Source organism: Trichoplusia ni, chromosome 2 (genome assembly GCF_003590095.1).
Source record: "Trichoplusia ni isolate ovarian cell line Hi5 chromosome 2, tn1, whole genome shotgun sequence".
Lineage (NCBI taxonomy): Eukaryota > Metazoa > Arthropoda > Insecta > Lepidoptera > Noctuidae > Trichoplusia > Trichoplusia ni.
Window position 1 is genome coordinate 15,896,049 of NC_039479.1, and position 24,991 is coordinate 15,921,039.

Below are 24,991 nucleotides of genomic sequence, written 5' to 3' on the forward strand. Positions count from 1 at the left end.
TGAATCTCTGCCAGCAGACCCGCAATAACAGAGGGCCTGAAATCGGCAGGAAACAGTGCAGTCTATATTCACTTTATAAGATTAAAAAAAATAAACTATAATCGTCTCCTAATTAAGAAAATAGACAATTTACAAAATATATTCTAAAACCATTTCACAGCGACGCTACTCATTTGCAACTAAATTAAAAACACCAATTTCGAAACATGTAAATTTTGAGACCTGTTACAAGCTCTTGTACCTTTGACGATTTAAAGCAATATTTTTTATTTTGATCCTAGAATGAAAGGCTCAGTATTACTAAGTTTTATTTTCCGTCTAAATCTCATTTGAAATTAACAACATACAAAATTATTATCAGATTTCGGAAACGGTTCAGCACATTTTTCAAAGAAATAAACATGTACGTAATAGTGAAGTTCCATGGTGTTTTTTTAACTCTTTTTGCAACATTAACTTTTACTTTTCAACCTGAACATAAATATTGACGCCTAAGTATTTGACCTCACAGAATGTCACAGGTAAAATTAAGGCCAGTTAGCACTCACCTCAAACGAAAATTTTGAGAAACATTAATACAGTCCCGTTAGCTGGCATTTAAATACTGCTAAGTTTATGCATAAATATTAATGTTTTAGAGTGATATCCTTCCATATCTATACGACGATATCTATTTGACGGGCCTGTTGGTCTAGTGGTTAGCGACCCTGACTGCTATACCGGAGGTCGTGGGTTCGATTCCCGCCCAGGACAAATGTTTGTGTGATGAGCATGATCATTTGTTCTGTGTCTGGGTGTAATCTATCTATATTATGTATGTATTTAAAAATATATAAGTAAGTTTATCAGTTGTCTGGTTACCATAACACAAGCTCTGCTTAGCTTGGGATCAGATAACCGTGTGTGAGTTGTCCCAGGATATATTATTATATATTATTATTATATACTAATTTTATAATGCTGAAGAGTTTGCTTAAGTTCACTGGTTCCAGGAAATACGAGTCCGATTTGAGAATTCTTTCAGTGTTAAGTAGCTAGGCTATAGAATCAATATATTATTAACGCTCCACAATGAATAGCAGTAGAGAGGGGAGGGGAAAGCGACGACTATAAAACGACTGTTATAAACCCGACATAAAATCCAAAGTTATACTTTCATAACTCGCGCGCAACAGTTAATTTAGGATAAAAACAATATTTTTTTGTCTCTATAGAAAAAGTTTTTAATCCTTTAAAATTAATAAATTAGTTTCTCGTAAAAACTCCAACGCACGCGTTTGAAAGGAACATTGTTATTCTATAGCTCAAACTTTGTTTATATTACACAGTGGTTATGTTTGTATTGAATTAACACTCGAAACTTTTGTCTTGAGCTGCTAATTGAATATTCATCACAGCAAAAACTCTGTGCGGCCTCCAGTCAAAGTATAACCATGAAAAAATTTACATCGCTGTTTCCAAAATATTTATTTCTTTATATGCGTCATGGAGTACAAAGACTTGGTTTCGGTTGTCAACGAAACATATTTTAGTGTTCATTTTTGAGTGGTTCAGTTGAACAGAGACAATGGCGAAGACGTACGCGACGCTGTTCCTTGTGTTGGTATTTACGTTAGAGGTTGTGTTTTGTGATGATAGCAAAAATAATACGACAGCGGTGCCTGAGACCACTACAGCTTCAGTGCCTTCGAATACCAGCACTCCTGGAATGACTACAACAACAACTGCTGCACCTACGAGTACAACACCACAAACGGTAAGTTTGTAATTGGTAGTATATATATATATAGGTATATTCAATGAATATGTAGAGAACTGAATATGTCATGGTGATTGAGCACATTTCATTTTTTGCAAATACTTTTTACGTATCTGTAGTTATGTAGTAACTGTCTATGAAGGTAAATTTCATATCAATACTATTTGGGAATTAACGCGAACATCTGCAATTCTGATGCCAGCGTTATTTCCCAAAACATGAAGCACTCTCAAACTTGTTCTATTCTCCTAAAAAATATTCCTGGTACAAAAGCTGTCATGGATGCCTATCAAAACTATTAGTTAAAGGAAAAAATCCTCGAAACCAATCCTAGTACGATACCGGGCTCACGTCCCTCCCTCACAAATTTTGAAAAAGCAAACCTAGTTTAAATAAAATAGCAAAATGTGAAAATTGAAACTACCAGAATATCTACACGAGGATTCGACACTATGGTAAAATTTCAAGATACTGCGTCAAACCGTTTCCGAGAAATAAAACTGTGGAAACCAGACGCTAGTATTATCTAATAAGAGATATTTGTTTTCTTTAGCTTCGGAGTGGTAAAGCAGCTTTTAGTTTTTTGAGTTCTATTATTCTTAACTATTACGAGATTTTTTTAACATTTAAGAAGAAGAATATTATATATATTTCACAGGCCATAGAAGATTTTGCTGAGATGTTAAAGAATCTGCCGAATACTGTGATGAATGCTTGGGCTAACGTGAGTATGAAACTATTGTATCTACAACTCAGTTCAAAACTAAAAATAATCTTAAATAAAATAACATAAATACTCAGCTTTACAGAAGTCACAACAGTGGATGAATTAACATCAACCAACATCTACTTTTCTGACTTCAGTAGAATATTTTGAGAGCTAGAACAAAATAAGATACGCTGAATTCAGTGCTGGTGAAAGATGGGTAAACACACTTGTAGTAGCGACGTGCATCGAGCGCAGGTATTTGATCTATCGTGCGGCAAATGGCAGCGACCGGCGACCGAGGCAATACGCTCCGCTGGAGAACTACATATTTTACCGAAATACCTGATAGAAACGAACTATATAACATGTTTTTTTAAATCACCTTTTCCAAGCTCTGTTCTTCTGTGTACGATAGACAAAAACAAAAACAAAGGATCAATGCTTAGCAGTGATTTAGATCTATATAAGACTGATAATGATGATGATTCCTGTGTTAGGCAAATATAACATCATGTTACCATTTTACAGACCATAGAAATAAAATTACATGCATGTCTTACTGATGTGAATTTCTTACAGGGAGCACAAGCAGTAGAGAGAATGGTGAACATATTATTTCATAGTTTATTTCCAAAAGAGTAAAAGAGAAAAGTGTATTTCTTAAAACATAATAAATAATCTGTTTTAATTATTGTTTTTTTTTGTATCTAAACGTAAAAATGACAACACATTAGCAAGCAATAGATAATCAACTAAGTACTGAAATACGTACGATGTAAACAAAACGTTACCACTAAAACGCGGTGGACTGTCCGTACGTGGTTTGAAATATTAAGTCGTACAAACATGTCAGAAATTACGATTCCACAAAAATAGCAAATACGAATAGCAGCAAACTGTAGCAACAGAGTAACAAACGTAGTCCACTTGTCATTCTAACAACACATTTAGAATCAAGCCGGAACGACACAAATTTACAATTAAATTGCTGCCTGCGGAACTCGAATGAGACATTAAGTTTTTTTGTACAAAATAATACTGCATTTGAATTAGATTTGTAGTAGAACGTATTGATGGTGTTGATGTAAAAGAGTAGTGATGAAGAAAGATACATTTTCTTGTTTGTTAGAATGAAGTATCTTTTCTGTTCATAGAGAGAGGTGATGATAGTTCTAGTTCCAGTATTTTTTTTCGACTTTTCAATACTACCTTTTATCGATTACCTAAAAGTCTACCCATAAACGCTTAAAATAAATGTAAAACTATCTGATTTGTTTTATAACAAACAGACTTTTTCTCAGAATTGCTTAGGCTTAAGCGCATTTTCTAAATCACTCATTTTTGGACTAGAACCTTTTTTTAATATTACAGTATATATATTATTTGAAAGGACTATTTCAAAGAACGTAATCAATAATTAGTTGTTAAAAATTAAGCCGACTGTAAAAAACTCGCACAAATAATCTTTCATATCATCTAATTGTTTACTAATCTGACCAAAATCGATTTAAAAAATTACATAACCTATCCCCAGCTTAATTAACTAAAATTAGTCATCACATAGGCTCATAAAATAAAAACTATTGGACCAAGCTCAGCTTTTTTTACACCAACTGCAGCTATTTCGCATCGAACAGAATATTAATTACGTATACCATACAAGACGTCCGGTGTAATTAGATTACACATTCACAAAAAGAAAACATACCGTCCGAATTTAGTTACGGTTAAAAATACGTAATACAGCGGTATATTTATTGAAAATATTTTAATACACGTATTGTTTTTGCTTGTGTAGTGTGAAGTGACTCATTATTGCAATAATGAGTAAGAACAGGAGAAAAAGAGTGCAAACGTTTTTAAATTTATAAACACAATTTACAAAAGAAAGTAATCTAAATCAATCACTGACTTGCTCCCTGGCCTGTTTCTATCTCAACGGAAATAAAGTCCATCATTATGTAACTTCTGAATGTTTAATCTAACTTCTTAGTATTTTAAGATACGGTTCTTAAATCCACTGAGAACTTCCTCGAAACTTTAATACAAACTTCAAAAAGAATTGCGACATGTTTTAAATAAGGCTGTCCTTCGCGACACTTCATTAAAACGTCCTCGTGCTTGTTAGATAAACTGACGCGTTGTTTTTGCTCAAACATAAACAATACTCGGCCTTTAATGCTCAAAAAACATTACCATCTCATTAGGTAATTTGAATGTTACGTGTGTGGGTATTTTTGCGAAAACATGTCGTGACCCAAATAATACGGTAAGAATGCCTAATAAAGTAGTCGGAAAGCCTTTTAGTGCAATAGCGAAGGTGAACTAATAATTGGGAACTTCTGCTTTTGAAGAAATATTCTATAGTACCTAGTCTGGTCGTGTAGAGTTCATTGGCAGTACGTCAACCTGTACCTTTGTTGACGAAACGACCGTATAAAAGATGAGCCACCTGGTGTAAATGCCTTGTTAAACGTAAACGCTAATACATTGTCAATAAGTAATGCGTAAAATTGATGATGGCGAGCCAAAGTAGAGACGCGTTTTTCGTAAAGAAAAATACTCGTGGAGTTTGCATTTAGACGAAGTAGACAGATTCTATCGAGTTATTATTTTGTTAATTATTTAGATATACATATCTGATGGATTTTCTTTAGGTCCATTGTCGTGGTGGCCCCTTGAAGCCACGGAATATCTGTTCGTTACTATCGCTTGCAGGTTGTATATATTGTAATTCTGAGATACCATTGACGGAAACGCTGAAGGTAAATCACACACCCTTATCAAACCTGTATTACAAATAATGATAATTAAAATTACAGACCCCATAATGATCTAGCTTGGTGGCAACACGCAAGCCTGGTGGGAGGTTTGTAGGCTGCTATTGTTACTATAATATCTGATTTATTCGATATTTTCAGAGGATTTCGTTTCCTTTCAAGTATACATATTGTGTAATACACGATACGCCCGCATTCATTAAGCAAGCACCGAATATAATGGAGGCGATTTTTCCTGTATTGATTTCTAATAAGTTGTGGGAAGGTAAGCAGTCAATTTATACAATGGTTTCCGGGATTTGTAAAGCACCACAAAAATAATATTCTCATGTTTACGTTCATTTCTATCAAGAAAGTATCGGTAATCACGAACTTTGAGGGCAAGGAGATTTTGTTTTTTAGATTCTTCGATGTCGCAGGTTTGAAAAGTTATGGTGTGTGCAGCTAACGAGTTAAGGTGATCTGAATCTTAAACACATTCTTTTTGTGTCATTTTAAACAAAACTTTAATGAATTTAAATCTAAATTTGAGTCCTTTATGTAATCCTGTGAAAGCATTTAAAAAGAAACAATAAAATTTAGGTCAAAACTTATTAATGACTTAAAAAATTGATAAAAAAATCTCGAAAGAAAATAAAATTGGTATTATTTTTCACAAGTTGCCATATTGTGTTCACAAAACCTACAAGTTCTATTCAAGCTGAACTCCACCTTAGTGAGTAACTTTCAGTTCTTCGTAATAAAGTACAACGTATCGATAAAAAGCGGACTTGTGATTAATAAAAAGGTTAGATTAGATTAGATTGTTTTCGAAAAACGTTTGTTAGTTTTATAACATTTTCAGACTGGAACTTATATGTTAGAGTAGAATAAACTAAATTTATGGAGGGCAGGCATCTTTACTCAAAAAAAGCTAGGCAGTCAGTAGCTAGTCATTGAAATGATTCAATGACTAGATATAACCACCAGTAATTGTTTTTACCTGCGTATTTAAAAACGTTATCTACTCAGTTAAACCGTTCTTCAGTAGCTCGCTGACAGTGTCATTTCAAAGTGGAATGTCTGATTCTCTTTACAATTAGATATTATAGAACGAAACTATCAATGTCTGTCGTAAATTCGACTGTATTTGAGATTTTATCAAAATTCTACAACTTTGGTTGTTTCTCAGGGTTGTCTATAGTGTATTTTTCATTGTTAAATAATGAATAAAGATATCAGAAGAAATAAAACGCTCATAATAAAATAATTTTAATATCACATTGATATATTTCCATGCTTTATATTAGGTACTGAGTTTACTTATATATGGCATCTATATAATTTGTACAACAAAAATATACTTTGATCAAAAACAACAAAACCCTACTTACTTATAGTAAACACGTACAAATCGGAAGTAGCATACATTACAAAGTTACTACGTACCTACATACATATATATTATATTCTTAAAATATAGCAGTCAATGTGTATGTAATAAAATAGTCGATCTGTATTTTTATGAAAAATAAATATATCTTTGATTATTCAAAAATTATCGGCATATGTATAGTTTGTAAAATTATAATAACAATATTTTTTCATCATTTACAGCATAAATGCATCGACTGCCTTCAATGGCCTTACCTACCAACTGTTTCAATCAACAATCCATTCCATTGATTGAAAAAATAAGAATACTAATATTAATTCTAGATGAATCTTGATTAATTCCAATCACGAAAAATATCAATTTGAAAATCAATACATTTACCAAATAATTTTATTCATAAACTTACTATGGATTTCTGAAGTTTCTATATTTAGATACTTTCAAAGGCAATGCATTGCAAAATATTTTAACAACAGCTTTTAATAAAAATAAAACACATTTTAGGAATGTTTTCGGAAGATGTACGAATATTAAAATCATATTTACAATATTATTATAATGGTGGGTTTAAAAAAAAACGTAAATACTGACTCATTCTTACTAACGCGTCCAATTACGAATTCCTATATCAAAATATCACATACACGCCTCGAACTATGGCACTGGCATAAAACGTGTTGCCAGATCAACGTCAAATACCTTTCCAATAACGATCACTTTGTAAAATAAAACAGCATTACATACTTATTAGAACGTACCCAGCAACGGTACCTGCTGAATTCATTAAATAATAACTATAGCATTTTGGTTGCGACTGTACTCATAGAAAAATTATACCAAGCACAAATCTGGCCAACTGGTAACAGCGAGTGGCAAAAATTCGACAAAGTCTCCCGTCTCTACACACCGTACAAATAGGCCACCACATGCAGTCCACATATAAACATAAAACACGTCTGTACACACAATACACCTATGATACGAACCTATTAACATGTATGAAGATACAACTACGAATAAGCCTACACAAGTAAATGACAAGACAAATTAATTACGAAGAGAAAACGATAAGAAAAGAAATCAAGGTTATCTAGAAAGCAAAGTAACATAAATTCTACACAAAGAAGTTATAGTATTTATATCAAAGAAATTAAGAGATCAAAAAACAGTAATAAAATTTAACATTTACGCTGGTAATGAGAATAATGTTCCACAAGTAGATTATAAAGTACGTGAGATTAGCTTATTCTGTTACACGAAATGAAATTATTTGACTAGACCGTTCGGTACGTTTATATACGAGTTAATAATATCTTTAGGTTTCTTCTCAATGTCGACATCCAGTGTTATGTACGTGGGATTTGTGACCGCCGTGTTCTGGGCGTTCTTTGCATTGTTTTGGTTAGTTTCGAACACGTCGTCCGTTTCTTCGTTGATTGTCGGACACATGTTGAGGTAAGGCGATATGTTTCCTTCGTGGTCGGATTCCGAGCCGCTCCTCGCCGGCAGGTTGTTCAAAGTAAGCATCGGCGTGAGCTCCGAACCACAGCTACCTTCAGACTCCCTCGGATTAAATTTGCGAGCGTCGAAATCAAATTTAGTATCCTGAGTTCGTGGACTGAATATGTTTTGTCTTGTCGCCGGACTCATCTGCAGATAGCCTTCCTCGTCTGGAAACGTGATTCAATATTAGAACGGTATTAGTTGACGTGACTTGAGCAAACCATGCCACACCTAGAAGTGGATCACAATCATTCAAACGTGTGTTTTATTGTTTTAGTATTTGCGTGTACTCCTTCCTTTAAAAAACGGTGCATTCAAAATATAATTAAACAGTGTTTTTCAGAAAACACCGTTTATCTTATACCAAAAATTAAAATATTTTTTAAGAAAGGTGTGTGTAAATTTGTTGAGATCAGTACCAACACCCACACAGTTTCCATTGTTAGTTACAACGATGAACACCATGCGTTTTTACCGTTTGTTTGTGTAATCACAAAGTAGTGTTATCCGTTCCGTCTGATGGAGAGAAAAGCTATTATAATATGATTTTGTAAATTGTATAATGTAGGTGAGTATGAATGTATGTCTTAGGTCAAAATTATAAAGGTGATAAAATGTTTTGAAATGGAAGTCAGATATCTTCTTGACGTATTCTTATGACAGGTTGGAAAATTATAAAATATCAGCCTTAAATTCAGATTCTATAAAACTTAAATAACAATGCTTACTAATTTTACCTTTTTTGACTTCGGCTGCTTGAAAAACATACAACTTACTATTACTACTTAATAGTGTTTGTATTAAAAATGAATCATTCGAAAAAAACATATGAGTCTATTTTATTTCAATTTACTTATAGAACATAGGCTCGTTCCACTGTGTGCGTAACTTGGATATAACATTCCACTGCTGGGCATAGGCCTCTACCCAATAAACCCAACCAACTAACGCTACTCTAAAGCTGACTACACGACGATGGCTATTTAAGAATAAAAAACACCAATAATGGGAACAACAGTCTTTTTGATCTCTCTTTTTATGAGCCCAATAGTTCTGATCATCTAATACTATAAAACTTAATAATAATTACCAATTTGCGTCGGTGTGTTTGGGAAGAAACTTCTGTCGTTAACGTAGTGATGCGGGCTCGGTGTCACCAGATTGTTATAGTCTGGTGCACAAACCATCGCCAGGTAGTCTTCCTGACCAACACCACCCACATTCATTTCCATGTACGCGGAGTTGAGGTCCACGTAGTGCTGGAATAGACAGGTAATTGATAGTTATCGATCGAGACTGATAGTCATATTGAAATATTGTTTTGTTAACGAAACCTCCTTTTCAAAGTGAAACCTCCTTCAAGATCCTTAGTGAAACCTCTTTCGAACCTGGGATTTGACAAGCAGTCCGCTATAAAAGACGGAGCGCTCTTAGCAACGCTCTCTCTCCGGTGTCAGCTGGCTTCGCTGGAACATCTCCGTGACCTTCGTTGTATTTATTCAGCATAGCAGCCATATTGTTATTTCGATAATTGCCATTCATATTCCTTTGCAGTAATTAGAGTTTGATGTATTAACTTCAAGTTATCTTTGTAATGATTGGGTTTAATTATTTGTGACGTAACCGTGCTTTCTTTTTAAAAACCTGTCCTCACTTCTGGTTTCTAAGATCAGAAGTGGGATAGACCACGTGCTTTGTGCTGTTTGTGCCATCTGTTTTCAGTTAAAGTAAAGGATTTGTTGAATTTCATCTAATTACTGCAAATTTTATTTTTGACTGTGCCACGAGTATCGGTGAGCTTTTTATTTTTATTCTGCTTTTCCCGAGACATGTCCGAACGTTTGAAAAAGTGTTAAAAACCAAAACGATTCGCGTAGATCGTGTCGTAATTGTTCTCGCATGTTGAGAAGTAGATCGCTTTATCATCGCATAAACACCGTGAGTTCCGTAGTCCATGAAGTGGTCATAGACGTTGTGATAACTCATATAGCTGCCGTGATTCCACGCGTGATCGGGCCTTAGGTTGAATATTAGCTCGTTGAGGTTATGTGTAACATTATAAGTTCATGACATATGCCGAAAGTCTCTTTTGCGTTTTATACCAAAAAGGTTTGTCTGACGATCTGAAAGTTGCAATAATAGTCAGAGGTATTACTGATACTCGAATAAGGGCTGCTGCGACGAATGCGAAACTTAAAATAACAGACTTAGTTGAATTTTTGTTAATACCTATGTGTCAAGAAGGACTTTATTTGTTGTCAAGTTTTGAGTACTGTCACGAATGCTGGTTTTTATTCGGTTAATTTAAAAATATTTCTTTCGTAGATACTGAAATAGATTACTTTGGACGTTTTGTTGATAATGGTCAGGAGCGGCCGAGCTCAAGAAAAATTGAGTGGCTGGTAGGCTTCTACACAAGTATCATGCTGTATAGTGTGTGACGTAACACTTGACAACCGTAACCCTAATCGAGAAGCATTTATGTCTCTCAGGAGACAGCGTGCCTCAGAATTGTTTACAGACAATCAGCGGCGTCAATACAACTTCACCAAAACCAAAACAACCACGAGAATACGCTGCTGGCGACTCTGTAGAAGGCTTCGTGGAGTGCAGCAAAGCTGGACTCTGGCATGCGGGAGCCCTGTAAGTTCCTACGTGTACATCATCGCTGCGAGCTGGAACTGCTGGCTGGTTTGGCTACGGCTGCCGGGCGTATGGTGCTCTGGCGCGGCGAGTCACGCTGGACGCATGCTGTGCTGTCTTCGAGAGTTCAGAGCAACAGGAAGACTTCTGTTTGGCCTGGGCCTCTGGTTCACAGCTTCTGTTTGGTCTGAGCCTTTGGCTTATGGCTTCTGTATGGCCTGGACCTCTGGTTCATGGCTTCTGTTTGGCCTGAGCCTCTGGTTCATGGCTTCTGTTTGGACTGAGCCTCTGGCTTATGGCTTCTGTATGGCCTGGACCTCTGGTTCATGGCTTCTGTTTGGCCTGAGCCTCTGGTTCATGGCTTCTGTTTGGACTGAGCCTCTGGCTTATGGCTTCTGTTTGGCCTGGACCTACAGTTCATGCCTTCTGATCTGGTTAAGTATATCAGCTTCAATACCATCTGTTTATCTTGGCTAGCATTCTACACAATGAAAGTTGGGAATTTCATTGCTTGGAATGTTACTAAGCTCCATTTACATTTTAATTTTAAGAATCAGATTTTGCTGTGCAGTATTTTTAGGTCTTAGCTTTTAAGTTTATTTACTTTTAAGAATCATTGATTTTGCTGTGCAATATTTTTAAGTCATAGCTTTTAAGTTTACCATTTCAATAACATTCCTGAAATCTTTCTGTTCGCTTGTTGGGTACTTGATGGTGGGAGTGCACGCTCACTATCGCGTACTTAACAAAATCACTTCAAATGGTTTCTGTTTTCCAGCTTCGACACAAGTGTCGCAAGAAAACAAATGTTTAGTATGTGTTGTTGTCATTTTGCAGATGATTATTTCCAGTCTGAGAGCGACAGCAGTCTGGTGATGCTTGAGCTAGTGAAGACTCCAAGCAAGATGCGGTCGAGGACGCCTCGCTGTCAGGAACGGCCGTGTTAACGAAACCTCCTTTTCAAAGTGAAACCTCCTTCAAGATCCTTAGTGAAACCTCTTTCGAACCTGGGATTTGACAAGCAGTCCGCTATAAAAGACGGAGCGCTCTTAGCAACGCTCTCTCTCCGGTGTCAGCTGGCTTCGCTGGAACATCTCCGTGACCTTCGTTGTATTTATTCAGCATAGCAGCCATATTGTTATTTCGATAATTGCCATTCATATTCCTTTGCAGTAATTAGAGTTTGATGTATTAACTTCAAGTTATCTTTGTAATGATTGGGTTTAATTATTTGTGACGTAACCGTGCTTTCTTTTTAAAAACCTGTCCTCACTTCTGGTTTCTAAGAGTTTATAATCTACGTCAGTTAACACGTCCAGTAAAAGTATATCCTCGTTATTTTAGAGTGACCTTACTTTGTTTTACTTGTGTTCAGTTAAGTATATCTGTTTAAAAGTTTTGAAGACAGACACACAGCGCCATCTGTGTCGTTTACGATAAACTACCAAAAGGTGCGTGCGTTGTTAAAGTACCACTTGTACTCGTAAGAAAATGTTTCAGCATGGCGCTAGCAGCGAAAATAAAATAATCGGTTAGCTGTAGCAGCGGACTCTATCTTTCCTCTTATTATTATCCTTTTTCATATTTTGGTTTTAATAAAAATTTCTTATGAATTCTGCTCAACCTTCTCCCTTTTCACTTAGGTATATTCAAAAAGTGTCTATTAAATCATCTTAAGTTCAGACTGGTTACTTACGTTTCGTACGTTATCCTCTAGGAATCCGCCGATCATTTCTTGCAGTTGTGAGAAGGTTGGCCTTGACGTGGGCTTCTGTTCCCAGCACCGCATCATGACGTCATACAAGCGGCCATCTGCATACATGGGCTTCGCCAGACGGTTGCTGTACGGTAATTAAAAAACAATAGAACAATCTTATCGGTCATAACAACAACATACATTTTCCTCTTAACCGTGTTATGAGATTACGATTTTGTTGTGACCGTGAAATTTGAATTCGTTTTGGTTCAGTAGTTTTAAATAATTCAAGAAGTTTAAATTAGAATCCATACTAATGTTACAACAAGATTTTCCTTTTTTTTTTAAACTGCAAATACTACCTAAACATCAATTGGAAATCCACTTGATCTAGCCTTCTAAAATACAGCTACACCTTCAAATAAATTAAGAATTACAATAATCTTGGGTACGGTATCTCTATAGTTGAGGATTCTTCTTAATAATAATTGATATTCTAAAATTGACGTTGTCCAAAATTAAGCAACATCCACGCTTTATAATGCTTCACCCTGATAACCTTAGTATATCTTTTAAAATTCAAAACGTACCCTTCAGAAAGCCACTGCAGTAAGCTGGCTGGGCCCACATTGGGGTATGGCGTCTTGGCAAGAGAGAACAGCTCCCACAGTACAATCCCGAACGACCACACATCAGACTGCGTCGAGAATATACGGTCTGTCATGCACTCGATGGCCAGCCACTTGACTGGGAGAAGACTCTGGAAAGAACAATATTGTTTGTTAATTTCATACAAATAGCTTATACATGTATATACTGTTATGTCATTATTATACTGTTTCCATTTCTTGTTCCGATTCAACGTCGAAATTCTGATTGATGAATTTTGATTTCTATACGAACACTAGACGAGATGTAGGTTTTTGTTAAGATACGTTACCAGAAATTTTGGTCGGATAATTAGTTTTGTAAAGATGTACAGCGTAAATATTTGATCGTCGCTGCGGTGTATGTATATTTTCAATAAGGATATGTGCTAAATGATGTTTTAGAATCTATGATCTTTTTCGTTAACAAGGAAGGATGGTACGATAGAATTAGGACATCGTTATGTTAATCTTTTGTACAATTATTATTCTGAAGGTATTCTTTGATCGTTTAATAGCATTGTATTTCTATTTACTTTTGAATGACCTTAGCGATGACTAAAGTGGTTGTAAAGGTATTTTCGAATTACTCACGTTTTCTTTCTTTTGATATTCATCGTTCTTGTAGATACTCCTTGCAAGACCGAAGTCGCAAATTTTGACAATGTTGTCTTCGGCTAATAAGACGTTTCTTGCCGCTAAGTCTCCGTGGAGAACCTGGAATTTATCAATACGCATATAGGTACAATCCTATTGACACATGAAGCATAACATAGAATGCTTTCAAAACAAACAGTGTGAAAGCATTGGTTTTTTAAATCTAGACAATAAAATCGAGTGATCTACAGATACATAGGTATATCTGTGATATCAAGTAATTTTAACATTTTGAATGTGTTCCACAACTCTTGCTTGTAAAACATTAACCAAACATCGAAAAGTTCAAACAACACTTAACAGATATTATTTTATATCTATCTCTAAGTACATTACAATTCATAGGGGCGACCTTTAGAGCTTAGTAATTAATTTATCTTAGTTCCCGGAACATACGTTACTATTATATTGGAATAAAGGATGCTGTACCTTTCTGCTGGCGAGGTACTCCATACCCCTCGCGATCTGGAAGGCCCACACGAGGAGGTCGCGTGACGTCAGAGGCCGCGGGTTCCGCCCGTCGAAACTGTAGTCACTCTCGTAATTAGTCCGCCACTCTGGTTGCACGTAGCCTTCCGACACTGGAATATTTTAAAAGGAAACCTTTTTCATTTACACAATACAGCGAACTGTTGTCCGATTCTCTATTATTTTAAAAGAGAAATCGTCGAAAACTAAAAATCAACTAATTTTGAAAACGATTTGAAATGTTTTTTTATCGGTACTCAATATCTGAAAGTGTTTGAGACAGTATTTAAAACTGATTGACATGTTAGTATTCGTGTAGTTTTTTGGTTAATCAATAAAATGCAGACTTAAAATAGCTTTAAATTAACAATCTTATACCACTAACATTTAAATAAATATATACAAAATCAGGTGGGAATACAGTGCATAAATATCTATAGGTAATTCACACACAAACTATCTACGTGGAAATTTATTTATAGTATCTAATTCATTATGTCTCATCGAGTAGGTTACATTTTAGTCATATTATCCTTGTCGGTCATTTGTAAGCACTAATAAAGTCATTAGTCATTGTCACGTGCTATGCAATAAATTGATTATTCTGTAACTCTTTTCTTAGGCAAATGTACACAGCGATAACGTCAAGAGGTCTGCTTTAAGTATTCTTTTGGTTGTCTCAAGTTAGTCCCATAAAAGAAAAACCAACACTACTTAAAAACTGTCAATAAACTTTGACACGAAATAATGCTTGACTTCAAACCGAGGTATCTAACGATAAAATGTTTTTTTTTCTTTACTTTTTTTTCTATTTATTTGGGACTTTTATAGATGTCAGTCCATTAGGCTTAAACTTCTTAACTTTAAAACTGTATTCTAAAGAAAAAGAGGCATGACGGTATAGATACTTAAATAAATTATAATGCTGGGAAATAAATTAAATTCTGTGTAATTAAGCATAAACGCACTCAGAACACTTGCACGATAACAACCAGATGCATGCAAAAATGAGATAAATGGTGATAAAACAAAAACTGTGTGCTTTGTGACAAATTGGCACTTAAATGACCGTTTTACAGTCGTATTGTTTGTGCACTACTTTGTATGACATACAACATGCAGAGTACACGTGCTCTCCATTGTTAGAAATGTAATCATAAAATAAATAATGTATTTTATTATCGGAATAAAGTCAGTCTGATAATCTATGCAGTTTATTCGTACTAAAATGCTTTCTTTAATAGAACATTAAAAAAAAGAATTTATTAAACGCTTTAAAAATTAAAGCATAAGTTAAGTTTGTTTTTGATAGCAATGCAATGGTATACAACAACATGCTTGAAAAGTCAATGTCAAAGACCTACGTGTTTTTTTATAAGTGCAAACTGCCTAAAGATTTACCTTTTCCAGTTTCCGCTTGGTTAGTGTTGTCTGGTAGAAACAATAAAAAATAAGATAATTATATTTAATTATTTCCTCAAGTCAAGGATGTTAAGGTTTACTTTATAACAAAACTATTGTTGTATTGAATGTAGTCACATGGATATGGTAGTCAAATTCGACACCTAAGATTATGACAGTTCCACCGTTTATGACACGGGTATTTAAATATTTGATGCAAACTGAAGTACATTTAAAGTGTCAACAAATGCCTGTACTTTATTGTAAAACAAGCTTATCTCAAATTACAGTGCTACAAGCCCTAAGGAATGCCCCTGGAGAGCGGCTGTCAACCTTTCGCAAATAATTACCTTAAATAATAAAAATGAAGAGTGGATATTATTAGGGTATGAAAAATTATAAGAGTTTAATATACCTTTTCTCGCAGATCTGTTCGTGTTGGCAGTGTTGAGGCAAGTGTGGTCTGTGTCTTGAGTACTCGAAGCAAAGTAATCTGATTGGGCTCTGCAAAAAGAAAATAGTAGTTGTTAAGCAGAATCTTGCTTTTGATTAAGTAAAAAAGGTCAAAATTAAGCTCATAACCCAAAGAGTAATAGACATACATAATATAGGTGCATTTAAGCAAGCTTCTAACTATGTTTCAATAATCAAGATGATTCTGTAACTGTAACTGATTCAGTAATCAAGTTAATAAGCGAAACAGCCGATAAATCATTTCGAAATTTGCCTTTCCTCAAAAATATTAAATTCTATGGGCCAAATTCGACACATTTCCGATACAACTAAACCTGGTTGAGAGACTTTCTAGCTTCTGCAACGTAAAAGGTGTGTAAATAACTGGGACCCACAATTTAACGTGCATTCTGAAACACGGAGGAACTCGTTATTACATGGCATAGATGGTCATGAATCCACAGATCGACCTTATCAAGAGCAGCTTAACATGTTATCGATCAACTTGTCTAGTTGGTTGTTGTTTAGCCACGAGCTCCTCCATCCTTCATTCTCCGTTACATAACACTATGTATTGGTGTTATATATTCTTGTTGAAAAGAATTACCCAGTGCTGCCGCTACTGCAGGAAAATCCCCTGTTGACTCGTCCGACGTTCTTTTCCTTATTATCAGTCAGTTGGTCGATGAAAACCTCGCGATGCCTTTGCATGTAATTGTGAATGTTCCCGAACTTGCAATATTCGACAATCACTATCAACTCACCTGGAAAAGCAAAAGAAAAATATTTTTAGTATTTTGGAGTAACAATCCGAATGGCGAGGTATAGGTCAATTCGCCAAACCCTTTGTGCGCTAAATGTCGCGAGTTCAACATCCGCTTGGGACAAGCATTTGTGTGATCTAAGAATGCTTGTTCTGAGTCTGGGTTTATATTTGGGCATGTGACTTGAATGTTAATAAAACGAATCGTCATTCAAGGAGTAAATTAATTAGTGCGTTTAAAAAAATATTTCATGGTATAATTTTATTTTAATCTTTGACTGTCTGTCTGTTTGTCCCAGCTAATCTCTGAAACTTTTATCGGCCGGTAGCTTATGTCATAAAGAGTAACATACTTCAATTTAAAAAAAAGATCTGTTATTTTAGAAAATCAAAGTAATATTTGTTAAATAATAATTAAGATCAAATCACAAATACCACAATCGAATGAGGTTAATATACGTTACATTTCATGCATAATTAGTAATGCCCATATTTTACAGGAAAAATGTATATTTGTGACAGACAGACAGTTATCACGTATTTTTGCAGGCAAAAAGATTGTAATATGTATTTCAAATAAGTAAGTAAACGTGTAAATATTGTTTAATTTCTTACGTTTCCCAACATTCTTAGTGCAAGCTCCAAGCAGATTCACAATGTTTATGTGTTTCCCCATGTGCACCATTATTTTTAGTTCTGAGGCCAGCGCTTTGATATACATATTGTCAGCCGTTTTCTTAACCATTTTCACTGCTACCTCTGTTGTTTCTTCAGCATTTATGATTCCACGTGCTTCTGCCTTGTACACAACGCCGAATGCTCCTGCACCTAGCTGTTTACCTGTTTGAAGTATTTTATTAATAAATAAGATAAATGTTTTGATTGATTTTGTTATAAAACCCCATAATTTCACGTAGTGCTTACCGAAAATTAATTTGTCCCTAGGAAACTCAAATTTCTCGTCGTAAGGCAATAGTTCTGCTTGTTCATCGATACCCAGATCTGGGTTCAGAGACTTTGTGACACCTTCCTTAAAGTATAAAAGGCCAGCAGCGGCTAATTCCCGTCTAAACTGCTTCTCTTTACGAACCTTCCATGTTAGATACAACACGACAAGTATTAATGCGAAGATTATTACTATAATGACGCTTAGATATGTTGTATATGTCGCTTCTGCTGAAAACAATCAAATGGATCAAAAAAAACTCATATTGCTTTATGTAAGCAATGCTAATTCAGTACAATATATCTTGAAGTGTTTTAGAAATATACAAGCATTTTTTTCATCTAGTTATCTATGTTCGCAAACAAATCAAATGACAGCAATTCCTTAGATACTTAATATTGCGGTAACATTACGCTGTCAAGAAAAATGTATGTGAGTAAATCAATAAATAAGAAAAATAGCCATATGACCTTTTAGCTAAGTCTGACACACTCAATTACAATTAGATCTAGCAATATTTGTAATACCACCAAGCTTACCGTTAATGGCTATGTTATAAACTCGTCTGGCGGTCCTGCCATCGCTGTTGGCCAAGCATTCGTAGGTGGCCTCATACTCATCCGTCATTGGCGGTAATTCTAGCGTCGAGTTCACAATAGTACGATTTATAATGTTTGTAAAGAACACTCGTCCATCAGTATCGTTTACTATGAGAATGCCATCCTGAAAAAGTCATTTAGTTTTACATCTTTTATTTCTTTGAAATATTTCCTGACATTTTATAGTTAAGTTTTACGACAACTATCTGACTCTCCCACCTCAGCTCATGATTAAGGACTCCAGATGGGTCCAAAACTAGTCGGGCAATCCATTCGCCTGAGTAAACCGCTTCTATTCATCTTTATCATATGTTTTTAATTGTTTTGTTTATAAATATCTACAATATACATATGATGCAGTATGATGCAGACGTCCCGTGAGTAGCAAGGAATGAATAAAATAATTATTTTGCTAACGTTAAAACGAAATTTGTATTCTGCTCGGATCATGATTAAAACTTTATTTTTTTGATAGTAACTGTTGTGAGAATGATTCATTATTAAATGATGTAACGGTTTACTCACGCGTATTTCGACGCGAGTTCGACTCGCGATCCCGCCGCGTCTGCTCATGATTAAGGACTCCGGTTGGGTCCGAAACTAGTCGGGCTACCTAGATAAATACGCGTGAGTAAACCGTTACATCATTTAATAATGATTAAAACTTTACCTTGTACCATTCCAATACAGGTGGGGGTACTCCTTCGGCTTGACAATTCAATTGTATATGTTGGAAACGATAAACTTCCTCAGATTTATCAACAATTGGCTCTTTAATTTCTGGTGGTTGAAGAGCTAGAATTTAAAAAGAAAATTTAGTAATAAGTATCAATTTGGATATACTCAATAGTAATGAAATCACCTCAATGATTTCGTGAAAACTTCTTGTTGAAAAAAAAAAACAACATACCTGCCACTGAAATGTTGATAGTTTCCTCATTATAGGTGTTGTCAAACTTTTTGCCTCGACAAACGTACTGACCACTTTGGTTTACAGAAATGTGGGGCAGCCTTAGTTTGGCAATACGCGAGAACGGGCTCATCACGATTTCCACTGCATCGGCTTGAAATAAAAGTGAAACATAAAAAATGTTAATGGTGTAAATAATACCAGAATAGCGTATTTGAATCTAATATTCACTTTTTATTTACGAGATAGAAGAAAAAATACGTATCCAATATTTTTTGGGAATATAATATAAAGTTTATTACCTGTTTCGTTCATGTCTTCTGCGTCAAGTCCCAACCAAGTTACGCTTTGGTAATCGTATATAGAAGCAATGCATGTGATGATAACATCTTGGTTTTGGGAGAACCAAGTGTTCTCAGCATTTTTGATTCCGAATCCTCCAAAGATCTCGTATACAAGAAGTCTTCTGGTCTCTATGGATGTGCCCATGGAGTTGGTGGCCTTGCACGATATGTTTCCAGAAGCGTGTATGGAAAGGTCTAAGTAAGCGGTTACGTTGTACACGCTGTTAGGCTCCTGCACTATTCTTGTGCTTTCCTAAAAAAAAAATTATATAAAATATTTATTTTCACTATAAATGTAATAATATTATTATAAAAATCAATAGCTTTGTGTCGCGAAGAACTGGAACAATAACATGTTCTTACTTTTAACTAATTCTGCAATAGCCATTATCAATGACCGCTTGTGTTCAACATTCGTCTAATGAATCAATATTCGCAGAGTGACTCCAAGACAAAACTAGTTTAAGTCGTCCTCGGATGTCACGTGTCGTTTTAGGAAGTCTTTATGTTCGCAATTAACATAAAAATTTAGTTCCATCCCAACATTGATTATGCTAAATTCGATCTACTCTTAATAAAATAAACAGATTACAATTCCTATTTAAAGTTGAGCCAAATGGTCATATCTTACATGATCTTTATCTATTATTGCAAGTTTACTATTACACGTCCTTCTAAATTAGGGTACAAATAGAAAATGATCTCACGGGAACCTAAAATTAGGATAAAAGCAATCTTATGTGTTAATCCGGGTTAAAAACTATCTATACAACAAGTTTCGTCTAAATCCGTTCAGTGGATTTTGGGTGAAAGAGGAAAAACATCCATACCAACATAAAAACTTTCGCGATTATAATATTAGTAGGTTAGAAAGATAAAAATGCTTGTTACTTGTGTTTGTTCCTCGGTGTTAGAGAATACCCAAGTGATATCAGGCAGAGGGTACCCGGTCACGATGCATCTGAGTGTCGCTATCACATTCTCCATGTACTTCTTATCCACTTGGGGCCCAAAGTCTATCTCCGGTTTCGCTGTGGAACAAACTTCCTAATTAATATCTTTCGACCAAGCTGCATAGTCTTACCAATGCGTCTCGAAAGAAGGTGAATCTAATATTTTATGGAAACTGAAAAATAGTGTTCTAAGTTGGTACATGTACATTTTTTGGAGGGAAACTTCTTCATCGGCGTTGGGTAAACATTTTCGTCACGCGTCACGCTTCTATTTTCTTTAATATTAACTCAAACAATTGGTTTGACATTTGGGACTCTGTAAAACAACTTTCTTACCTTTTATTCTGATATCATACGTAACATCTTTTGTCAAATACCCATTGGAAGCGACAAGGGTGTAATTACCGCTATCATTGACTTTAGTGTTGTATATAGACAAGCTGACGTCACCAGAAGGCCCAGGTACTCTCTGGATATGATACTTTGTCGGTATCTCAGGTAACGGACGGTCATTAAGCAAGCTATTATAAAAAAAATAAAGAATAATAATTTAAAGAAAAACATAATTGCACGCTTTAAAAAGATTTTAGTCCATAATATGACACTAAAGGACATTTACAAATATAAGAACACTTACAAGTAATATTCAGCTTCGGGGTAATCTGTTAATACCGTGGTGACTGTAATTCTTTTAAGTTTCGATTCCAATAACCTTTTGTTCAGCTGTTTAAGCTTGAGCTGGGGTTCAGCTAAAAAGAAAAAAAACAAGTGAACTATGAACTGGTGATACTTATAAGTTTTAAAAGCAGAACTGTGGGATACAGCACAACACTTCCTCAAAAGCGAAAGTCTTCTATGGGCACTGAATTTCAGAGTTAGTCTCCAATATACACAGTTATGGCGTCTTTATTCAAACGAATATCGGTTCCTTTTTGCAAGCGATTGTTTACAATGATATTATTAGGTATTTCAGCACCTTCAGCTATTTTTTGTCAGGGAATTTAAAACCTTGACATGTTAATTCATGGAATAGTGAAGTAATGTTCCGTGCTTAGTACTTATGCATAAGGTTAACGAGAAATGTAGGTGTAAAAATTTTGCAAAATGAAAATAGAATCATAAAAATATGACGTGCAAAACTTCAGTGAGTCTGGAATTCGCAAAAGACACCGGCTTCGAAGCAAAACAATGATGCATTTGTCCAGGAAAGATGTTATAAGCAAAAAAAGTTACTTATTTTTTGGATAACAAGGAAGTGTTAAGCAAATACATTTAGTTCGTTTATACATGCAAAGGTCAATCGAGCCGATGAGTGCTTATGTTCGAATCTATTGCATATTCAATCAGAAACCGTAGACTCGCATTGCCTCGTGTATGAACGAACTAACAGTTCTTAATTAATTTTCTTTAGCTCCACTTAAGATTACACCAAGAAGGTTTTATTACCTAAGAAAGTCTTGTTGTATGATTTCGCTTTTTTGCCGCAGTTGTTTTGGGAGACACAGTAGTATATACCGCCATGCTCACTTGTCGCATTTCTGACAGTGATGTTACGGTACACTATGCCACCCATCACTTCATTTGCATTCGATGTTTCTGTTCTTGATTCCTAAAATATTGGTAAAAGAGTAAAGATTTCTTCTTCTAAATTTGGGATATACGACACGTTACTACATAACTATAAACCATATATGCTGCCAGTGTTGAACCCACTGCTATTGAAGCAAAGAATATATACAAAAATAATTTTACTTCAAACAAATTAAGATTCATGACATTACTAAATGAAGGCAACCTAAAGAATAATTCTTTAAAACCTGTAAAACTAAAATACCCAACCACCAAAAAAAACTTAACTCACATTAGTGCCTCCCGGCGGAATCCAAAATAAGTTAACAAGGGAATCGGGTTGATACTCAACGGTACAATTAATTGTAAAGGTTTCTCCTGCCAGGAATCGTGCATCACCGCCTATAATTTTTGGCTCAGGAGGGACCCTAACATCTGAAAAGACAAATTCATTATTAATCCCATCGTTTTCATTATTAATAAAGTTAGATGCATTATGTTCTACTGACTTATTCAGCAGAAATAAAAGCTTCTAGTGACCGTATACTCAAACTCTACTTAATTTAAGTGTCCGTTATGTCTCATGTATTCTTTGTCACCAAGGTGACATGTAGTTAGAAATAGACTGTTATTATCTCCTTTAATCTCAAGTACAATTCGAGCACACGGATTCAAATGACTAAATATGATATTGCAACTATTGATTAGAATAAAAATAAATATAAAAATCATTCATAGCACTAAAAATAAATTCATGTAAAAATATAAAATTTTATAAAACTGCTGTCGTAGCCATTATAAACAAAGAGATAAGCAGTTTTACTTTATGATTATTTAAAACAATAAAATGTCAATAAAAATAAACATTTATGGATAAATTATTTCAAAATAGATTAAGCAGCATTCATTTACTTAATCATTTAGTATGGTTTATCAAAAACGAAAAGTGCTAATAACAAACTCAAAATATCATACCAGGCATGTGAAGAATAAAACAAATCGATGTAATTATGGTATTAAACCAAACCCACCTTGAATACATAACATTAAACAATCAACTAATTAAATTAATAAATTAGAACAAAACAGTGTTAGTAAGTTTTGTAAATGTGTGCATGCATACAGGAGTTACGCAGAGCAACACACCAAAGAAGTAGAAACGACAGATAGAGTAGTAAGCTCAAGCTAAACACAAAACATCAAGTATTAAAGTCATCTAAAACATTGAGTATTATTAGACTACTTGGTCCAGTGAATGAAACCATCACACCACGCTACCTTGTTAGGTGACATCTATATTGTAGCACTACTTACTACGTATAAGTTTCCTTTCGATATCGTTTCCGCGCTGTCCTTTGCATTGGTAAGCAGACCTACTACACGTTCTCATTAAAAACCCAATCTTTGAAGAATACGTTATTGATTCTTGTGGTGTCTTGTTACTCTGCGACTATTGTAGTAATTGCCAAATAAATTTTTGGTTAGTAAATATGGATATTTATATAAATTGTTATGCTTTTCAATTATTTAGTGATTTATCCGGTACTCTTATAAGGGTCGTAAGAAAATTGAAAAACACAACAAGTCCACATTCAGAAAGAGTTACTATTCATTATGTTTCGCACTGAGCGGGCGGTGACACACCCTTTCTCGTGAATGTGGTATAAAGTATTTATAATAAAAATGTTAAAACGCACACATCTGCTATTCACCTACGTTGAAAATAAACTTCTTTTTCGTGGCGAACGTTTCGTCCCTGAAACTCACAGATGCGATAGATCATATTCGACCCGAGAGGTTCCGAAAGCATGTCGCTATCGATGACGAACCCGATTTTGGGACTATATTGCTGATAAATTGGTTCTGCAAAGTCCTGAATATTAAGAATGTTATTATAAGTTTATTTCAAATAGCTCGATTAAATGTCATGCTTTGCTGTCTCGGCTTTGTCTTTAGCAATAAGCGTTTTGTTAGTGGTACTTTCGTTAAGGAAGGTTTGAAACCCCTATTTCCGTGGTTTTGTACATTTTTGTTTAATATTTAAACCTACATGTATCTTTACGTCGCATTTAACGTTTGTGTTGAGGTATGTTTACACTTTATACCTATTTGTTTCAGTCCACATCTCACCCATTCGTTTCTGTTCATATCTTTGTGACCCCGTGTGGAACATTTGTTTATTATTCTAGTTATTCTCGACGCCAAGGTTACGAAAAAGCTTGTCTTCAAAATTATTTGTGCATTTTAGCATGCGTGAGCATGGAATTGTGTATTAATTGCATGACGTTCAATTTCATTACCAAGACAAATCATGAGAAATAATTAATTTCTGTGATATGTGCACTGGTTTTGAATAAATCCACGGAAACAGGAGTTTTGAGGAAACCTACTGATACGCCTAGAGCATTTGATTGAGTATGAAACAGTAAGGAAACGAGTTTTACGTCATTAGATCACAACGGTAGCATTTGTGTTATTCAAGTATTGTAAATTAATATCATGCAGTTGCATTAAGCAGTTCATGTAGCGCCTCATGTTTTAAATTTTACTTGTTTTATGATGTATTTTTTAATGATTTTGTACACAAATAGTACCTACAATACAAACACTTATTGTTTGTACACGTTAAATACGCTTTTATGATCTATCATTGACAGCCAATAATCATGTATACGTACCGACGTCAGGGTAACTTCAATGTCTGGTGTTGTTGGTCTACATTCAATAACGACCTTACATTGTTTTCTTGGAATGATTACCTCCCGCATGGGCGCAAACAAGCTATCGGAGCCTAAAAGTTGTATTACAAATCATGA

General features: G+C 34.9%; 2 protein-coding genes across 8 annotated transcripts in view; one reads left to right on the plus strand and one right to left on the minus strand.

The window, feature by feature from the left end:
• The first annotated feature begins 1,291 nt into the window (after window positions 1-1,291).
• LOC113501105 lies at window positions 1,292-3,157 on the plus strand. Of its 2 annotated transcripts, XM_026882137.1 has the most exons (3): window positions 1,295-1,756; window positions 2,418-2,483; window positions 3,048-3,157. In XM_026882137.1, the coding sequence occupies exons 1-3, from the start codon at window positions 1,568-1,570 to the stop codon at window positions 3,108-3,110; spliced, it is 318 nt and encodes a 105-aa protein (XP_026737938.1). In that variant the 5' UTR covers window positions 1,295-1,567; the 3' UTR covers window positions 3,111-3,157. The 2 variants fall into 2 exon arrangements, with proteins under 2 accessions (XP_026737928.1, XP_026737938.1); XM_026882127.1 differs by lacking the exon at window positions 3,048-3,157 and having other exon boundaries at window positions 1,292-1,756; window positions 2,418-3,037.
• A 3,606-nt stretch (window positions 3,158-6,763) lies between these two features.
• Window positions 6,764-24,991, minus strand: part of LOC113508407 (vascular endothelial growth factor receptor 1) — a 35,984-nt gene continuing 17,756 nt past the window's right edge. Inside the window, exons 3-25 of one of the 6 annotated variants that reach the window (XM_026891431.1) lie at window positions 24,854-24,966; window positions 23,892-24,048; window positions 22,468-22,610; window positions 22,053-22,215; window positions 21,244-21,355; window positions 20,943-21,127; window positions 20,545-20,684; window positions 19,612-19,906; window positions 19,310-19,462; window positions 19,070-19,194; window positions 18,340-18,523; window positions 17,779-18,030; window positions 17,470-17,694; window positions 16,699-16,855; window positions 16,054-16,142; window positions 15,639-15,668; window positions 14,199-14,350; window positions 13,707-13,829; window positions 13,056-13,225; window positions 12,466-12,610; window positions 9,217-9,385; window positions 8,602-8,642; window positions 8,202-8,293 (exon numbers count right to left, since the gene is read on the minus strand). In XM_026891431.1, coding sequence (XP_026747232.1) covers window positions 8,617-8,642; window positions 9,217-9,385; window positions 12,466-12,610; window positions 13,056-13,225; window positions 13,707-13,829; window positions 14,199-14,350; window positions 15,639-15,668; window positions 16,054-16,142; window positions 16,699-16,855; window positions 17,470-17,694; window positions 17,779-18,030; window positions 18,340-18,523; window positions 19,070-19,194; window positions 19,310-19,462; window positions 19,612-19,906; window positions 20,545-20,684; window positions 20,943-21,127; window positions 21,244-21,355; window positions 22,053-22,215; window positions 22,468-22,610; window positions 23,892-24,048; window positions 24,854-24,966 — 3,308 coding nt within the window. In that variant the 3' untranslated portion in view covers window positions 8,202-8,293; window positions 8,602-8,616. Of the gene's footprint in view, window positions 8,294-8,601; window positions 8,643-9,216; window positions 9,386-12,465; window positions 12,611-13,055; window positions 13,226-13,706; window positions 13,830-14,198; window positions 14,351-15,638; window positions 15,669-16,053; window positions 16,143-16,698; window positions 16,856-17,469; window positions 17,695-17,778; window positions 18,031-18,339; window positions 18,524-19,069; window positions 19,195-19,309; window positions 19,463-19,611; window positions 19,907-20,544; window positions 20,685-20,942; window positions 21,128-21,243; window positions 21,356-22,052; window positions 22,216-22,467; window positions 22,611-23,489; window positions 23,626-23,891; window positions 24,049-24,853; window positions 24,967-24,991 lie in introns of all 6 variants that reach the window. The other 5 variants (XM_026891429.1, XM_026891427.1, XM_026891426.1 and 2 more) reach the window with 5 other exon arrangements.

Coding starts and splice junctions, on each gene's coding strand:
- LOC113501105 (XM_026882127.1), top strand. CDS start 1,568: ATGGCGAAGACGTACGCGACGCTGTTCCTTGTGTTGGTATTTACGTTA. Junction 1,757..2,417: donor CGAGTACAACACCACAAACG/GTAAGTTTGTAA, acceptor TATATTTCACAG/GCCATAGAAGATTTTGCTGA.